At 50.2% G+C, this 6,497-nt stretch overlaps 1 protein-coding gene across 1 annotated transcript in view; it reads right to left on the bottom strand.

Annotated features, from left to right (window-relative positions):
* The window catches only part of Grid2ip (Grid2 interacting protein), a 35,350-nt gene extending 30,134 nt beyond the window's left edge, over nucleotides 1–5,216 (bottom strand). The window contains exon 1 of the mRNA XM_021163288.2: nucleotides 4,608–5,216. Within this exon, the coding sequence (XP_021018947.1) occupies nucleotides 4,608–5,003 (396 nt within the window). The 5' untranslated portion in view covers nucleotides 5,004–5,216. The remainder of the gene's footprint in view (nucleotides 1–4,607) is intronic.
* Nucleotides 5,217–6,497: the final 1,281 nt, after the last annotated feature.

The raw sequence follows: 6,497 nt of genomic DNA, 5'->3' as shown, positions 1-6,497 counted from the left end.
TGCCTCTGCCTCTGCCTCTGCCTCTGCCTCTGCCTCTGCCTCTGCCTCTGCCTCTGCCTCTGCCTCTGCCTCTGCCTCTGCCTCTGCCTCTGCCTCCCTAGTACTGGGATTAAAGGCATTTACTACCACTGCCAATCGAGACAAAGACTATTAACATCCCCATTTTGTATCCAAAGAGCTAAGGTCATGGAAGCTGGCAGACTTGTAGAGATGTCATTTGTGGAAGAGACAGTTCACCCAAGTGCCATGAGCCACACTGTTACCAGATCAGGATTTGCTCCTAGGAACAACCTTTGTTTGTTTTTTTTTTATTTGCATATTTGAATCTGTGGAGGTCAGAGAGCCATTTGCAGGAGTCAGATCTCTCCTCTCAAGTGGGTTCCAGAGATTGAACTCAGGTCACCAGGGCTTCTAGTGAATACCTTACCCACGTAGCCATCTCACCAGCCGGGGGAACAGCCGTTCCAGGGAATCAAAGGACTTAATGGAAGTGCTTAAACACACGCCAGGCACTCACTAATTGCTAGTTACTATTATTATAATACTATGTTGCTGTTCCACGGCACAGCACTGTTTGCTGAGGGTTCCCACCGAGTACATTCTGGTTCCACAAAGCACTATAGAAGGTGTGCCCTGTTGTGAGTTTTAACTCTCTCTCTTTCTGAACTTTCTTGGCAGGTTCTTTCTCTTTGTGCACATAACTAGCTAATGTTAATAATGAACGACTGACTATTCAGAGGGGTGAGGGGTGGCCATTGAAACTGGGAGTGCAATGCACACAATGTTCCTGGAAAGTAGCTTGTTAATATTCCTAAAGCATTCTCTCCTCTCTCTCTCCTCTCTCTCTCTCTCTCTCTCTCTCTCTCTCACACACACACACACACACACACACACAATTAGTTTTTGTTCCTGTTTTGCAGTACTGAGGATGGAATCCAGGGTCTCCTCATGCTAGGCAAGTACCACTAACATCCCCAGCCGTGTGTGTGTGTGTGTATGTGTGTGTGGCATTTACAAGTGTCCGTGTTCCTGTGCATGCACGTGTGTGCTGGCGGAGGCCAGAGGACACATGGGGCGGCTTCCTTAGTGGTCTCCACTCTCAGTCATTTTCCCTTTTTATTTTGAGATGTCTCACTCAGCTCCTCAGGCTGAGCTTGAATCTCCACTGTAGGCCAGACAGGCCTTCAACTTGTCATCCTCCTGCCTCAGCCTCTGGAGTAGCTGAGATAACAGGCCTGAGCCACAAGGCTGAGCTCTCTCTCTCTCTCTCTCTCTCTCTCTCTCTCTCTCTCTCTCTCTCAATTCTGGACAGGTTCATGCTATGTAGTCCCATTTGGTCTCAAACTCAAACTTAGTATCCTCCTGCCTCCACCTCCCAAGTGCTTGGATAACAGGTATCACTGCGGCTAACTGAAGCCTGTTGTTTCACGCAGTGCCTGTTATGTATGAGTTCATCCAGCGCCCTGACCAGACTGACAAAACAAGCGATGATGACTGGGTTCCAGTTGAGGTCATCAGGACTTCACAGCAAGGATGCCCTCTTCTCCTGAGCCACTTTGCTGGTTCTGTTACTGAACCTTGGAACCGAACTTAGGTCTGAACTTATGCTTTCCTGCTTTCTTTCTTTTTTTAACAAAATGTATGCATATATGTATGTATGTATGTATGTATAAAGGTGTTTTGTCTTGTCTGTATGCACATTTGCACACCAGAAGAAGGTACTGGATCCTCTGGGACCATGTCATAGACAGTAGTGAGCTGCCATGTGGGTGCTGGAAATTGAACCCAGGGCCTCTGGAAGAATAGCCAGTGCTCTTAACCACTGAGCCAGCTCTCCAGCCCCTCCACACCCTCCCCCCACCCCACCCCCATCCTCCGCTAAAGAGACAGCTCCATGAATAAGAGTCATAGTCATTGCCTTCCAGAGGTCCTGGGGTGGTTCCCAGAACACATCTCGGACACTCATCCACTCCTGTAACTCTAGTTCCAGGGGAGTCCCATGCCCTCTACTGGCCTCCAGGGGTACTGCACAAATAAGGCACACACAATCAGCCAATATACAAGACACCTAAAATAAATACATCTTTTATTATTATTGTGTATGTGTGTGTGTGCTCTGGCTCAAGTATGGAGGTCAGGGGACGACTTGTGACGTTGGTCCTCACCTTCAATCTGGTTGCCATGACTGTGGTATGTACCTTTATATCCTGAGCTATATTTAAAGTCCCCATTGCTTTCTAGGTGGCCCCACCAGTGCCTCGGGGCAGGCTTTCTGGAGAGTGAGAGTAAAGAACACGACTTAACATCAGTAGGTGATATTGAGACATTCTGAGCAGAGTCCTAACACAGTGACACCTGGATGCATGTCACTGTCTATATGCCCATGAGCTATTCTCATCTGACTCCAGTCCAGCTTCAAGTATCTGACCTGGCACATTGCACACAGCAGGCACTCCGTACATCTCTATGTGGCAGAACTAAAGGGTGGCAGCCACTCAGCGTTTCCTAAGGTCCCCCGCTCACCATTGTTGTCTTCAAAGTGGCTAGGACAGTCTGTAACACCAGCCACCGCCCACCCCCACCCCCTCCACACACACACTTTTGTCACTGCAAGGGTTGCAGCTTTGGAATCAAAGCCAGCAGCCACAGCCTCATTTCAAAGGAGCGTGTGGCTAGCTGCAAGGGTGTTTTATGTAAGAAAGAGGAAAAAATAGCTCCCCCTCCTGGGGCCCAGGCCACAGGACGGTTCTGGTGTCAGTTATTACCCAGATGTTCCCAACCTACATCTAAGCACGTGGCTCCATCACGGGACGCTAATGGATTTTCTATTAAATATCAGGGACTTAAGGAGCAAAAACTAGGGCAAGTGCAGTACAGGTGGGAACCTGCAGGGTCGGGGATGGTTATTATAAACTAGTGGGCGTTCCGCAGAGGTCATCTTTTATTGGAATCTACCCACTTTGGGGGAGTTCCTGGTAAGCCCCAACTAGAATCCACCACTTCACATACCACCCCACCCCAGGCTAAAAAAAGATTTCATCAGAGCGTCCCTGATTGCCTGGCTGGGTCCATCTTTACCGGTTCCGCTTCCTGAGCAGGCCTGTATGTCTGCTCTGCCTTACTGGGAGATCTAAGCATGCTGCCTTCCAATTCCTCAGCAGTTAGATGGGACACGCCTTCAGCTTGCTTCATCCCAGAAAAATCACCTGGGATGGCAGCAAACATGGCTCGTTTCTTCCTTCCCTTCCTCTTCCTTCTCCTTGATTTCCCCCACCCCTGCATTTTAATGTTAGGGGGAGGCAAATGAATGTCACAGCGTGCAGGTGGGGGTCCACAGCAATCTCCCCCTCTGCCCCTCCACTGCCCCTCCCAACTCTGAAGCTTCACATTACGACGGTGGGGGTGGGGGGGAATCTTACATGGTCGTCAGCCATTCTGGAAGACTGCCTGGACCACGATAGAGAACTCTGTGTGGTTGACTAGTAGACTTTTTAAGTTTTGCTTCTGAGACCCCCCCAAATCCTAATGGTCACCCCCCACACCCACCTACTCAGGGCCAGAATTGAGGAGTTTCCCTTCTGGGGAGAACAAGTTTAGGAGTTCAAATATCCTTGTCAAGAAGTAGAAGCCAAAGCCGGGTGTGGTGGCGCACGCCTTTAATCCCAGCACTAGGGAGGCAGAGGCAGGTGGATTTCTGAGTTCAAGGCCAGCCTGGTTTACAAAGTGAGTTCCAGGACAGCTAGGGCTACACAGAGAAACCCTGTCTCGAAAAACCAGAACAAAAACAAACAAACAAACACCCAAACAAACAAACAAAGAATTAGAAGCCAAGTTCCCAGGTTTAGCACCCAGGTGATGTGGAATGTCCAGGTTACAGAGAATTCTCTGGTTACACACAAGTTCACCCTTTCATCTGCTGGAGCCTGGGCCAGATGAGGGACACCTGTCTGTCTGTCTGTCTGTCTGTCTGGGCCAGATGAGGGACACCTGTCTGTCTGTCTGTCTGTCTGTCTGTCTGTCTGTCTATTTATCTACCTACCTGCCTGCCTACCTATCATCTATTTATCCACCTATCATCTATATACCCCTGTATCACCTATTGATCTGTCAATAGATCAATCATCCATCACCTGTTTATATCTATCTACGGACCTGTCTATCATTGACTATTTATCTGCCTGCTAGCTACCTACTTACCTGCCTAGCTATCACCTATCAAACGTCTATTAATTTAGATATCATCTGTTTATCATCAATCAGTGTATCCATCACCTATGAATCATCTGTTTTGGAGGCAGGATCTCACTATGTAGCCCATGCTGGCTAGGAACTTGCTTTGTAAATCTTCCTTAAGAATTTTGCTTACCGAGCACTCAGGGGTGCGGGTGGGGGTGGGGGTGCAGTGGCAGGCAGATCTCTTGAGTTCGAGGCCAGCCTGGTCTACAGAGTGAGTTCCAGGACAGCCAGGGCTACACAGAGAAACCCTGTCTCGAAAAACCAAACCCAACCAACCAAACAGCAAAACAATCAGACAAACAAACAACGAAAACTTTTCTCAGAGGCGGCACAGGGTTGTGCCCAGCACCTTCCTCCTCTGGACGCCTTACCTGGCAGCTGAACTCCTGGGCCTTGCGCCTGCGCTCTCTGTGCACAGCATCTGGTCTGGGACCACCAGCCAAACGCAGCAGTTCGCGGCTCAGCGGGAGGCTGCGGCCAAATCGCCGGGTTAGCCAGGCTGCTGTCAAGGCTGTGGGGCCACCCTCGGGGCCTGGGAGCACACCGAGGCTGGGTGGCACTCGAGGGCAGCGCCGTGCCAAGCGCACGATGCGCTCTCGGCTCAGGCCACCCACAGCCAGCCCCTCCACTTCCAGAATCTGATCCCCCGGCCGCAACCCCCCGGCGTGCGCGCTGCTTCCTTCAGCCACCTCTATCACGAAGCAGGGGCCAGAGCCGCCCAGCTGGAAGCCGAAGTCCTCGGGCCAGCCTTGATTGGTGGCTGGCATTGCTGCCGTGGCGGTTCTGCTGGAGAGAGAAGAGAGGGACAGAAGCTGGTATGGCTCTGTCTATGGAGGCCTTCCTAGGCCTGAGTCCCTCTGCAGGTTTGCTGGACACAGACAGGTGTCATATCCCACTGAAGCATCATATGCTGGAGACACACGTGCGGCTTTTAGGAAGAGGGCAGAGGTCAGCTGGGGTACTACCTCAGTGGTGCAGGGTCTATACTAAGACGGGGGTGGGGGGAGGGTGGGCGTAGTCTCGGATGACATCACCAATCCATACTGTATAGAGAAAAATTCTCCCCTTTTGTTATGAAAAACTCAAATGGTATTTATTTGAAGTCTTAATTTGGGTTTCTTGTTTTGTTTTGTTTTGGGGTGCGGCTTGCTGAAAGCAGGGTCTACCTCTGAGCCAATGTCCCATCTCCTCATGGGGGGATGGTAAGAGATCTGCCTCTGAGCTTTATCTCCAGCCCTCTTTCTGTTTCAAGGCAGAGGCTCATTAAGTTGCCCAGGCTGACCTAGAACTAACTCAATAATCTAGGCGAGCCGTGGACTTGTGATTCTCCTGCTTCTCAAGTAGCTACAATTACCCGCCTGCACCGCCAGGCCGGGTTCCCTTTGTGCTCTTTGGTGAATGAGGTCACACTTCGGGCCAGAGCCTGCTTTATCATCTGGTTTCTATGAAACATCGGTTTTCCAAGGTTCCCTCTTCTTAACTCCTTTCCATCTGCCCAAATCTCTCTCAATTCCAAATGAACCATATGCTTTAGAAACCTTAGCGCTGGAAGCAGGAGGGGCGGTCCCAACAGGAAGGGCAGTCGCAGTGACCAACCACAAGAGGCTTTGTGAATCTTCCCAGAGCCAGGCTAGGCTGATGGGGCCCGCTTCTCATCCCAGCTACTAGTCAGGCTGAGGCAACAGGATCTCCAGTTCAAAGCCAGCCTTGATAAATTAGAGTATGCCTCAAAATAAAAATATTCTCACTCATAGCAAACATACACAAAACATACATAAAAATAAAAATTAAAAAAATACATAAAATGTTTAAATTTTAAATGTCTTGCTAAGGCTCCCAGGCTGTTTTTTTGTTTGTTTGTTTGTTTTGTGATTTGTTTCTTTACTTTGAGAAATAGTCTTGGTTCTCCTCTGTATATAAAGCAACCTGCAGCAATCCACCTGCCTCTGCCTCTAGAGCGCTGAGCTTACAGGTGTGAGGCACTACAACAGGCTCTGCCCAGGCTGGTCCTGAACTAACTGTGTAGCCCTGCAGGCCTCAGGCTTTTGTTCCTTCGGTGGCCACTGACTTGAGGGTTTCCCTTTGAACCAAATCCCTTCTGCTACTCCTTAGTGGGGGATGGTGTGACTGATGGGCTAGGGTGGGGGTGGGGAGGTGGGGGAGGGGGAGGGATCCTGGCTCTAGCTGGGCTCAGGGGGGGAGACCTAATAGAGGAGTCAAGTCAGGGACTCACTCTTGGGGAAGCAGCCCTCCCAAGGAGA

Source organism: Mus caroli, chromosome 5 (genome assembly GCF_900094665.2).
Source record: "Mus caroli chromosome 5, CAROLI_EIJ_v1.1, whole genome shotgun sequence".
NCBI classification, from domain to species: Eukaryota; Metazoa; Chordata; class Mammalia; order Rodentia; family Muridae; genus Mus; species Mus caroli.
This window is presented reverse-complemented; position numbering and strand designations above follow the sequence as displayed.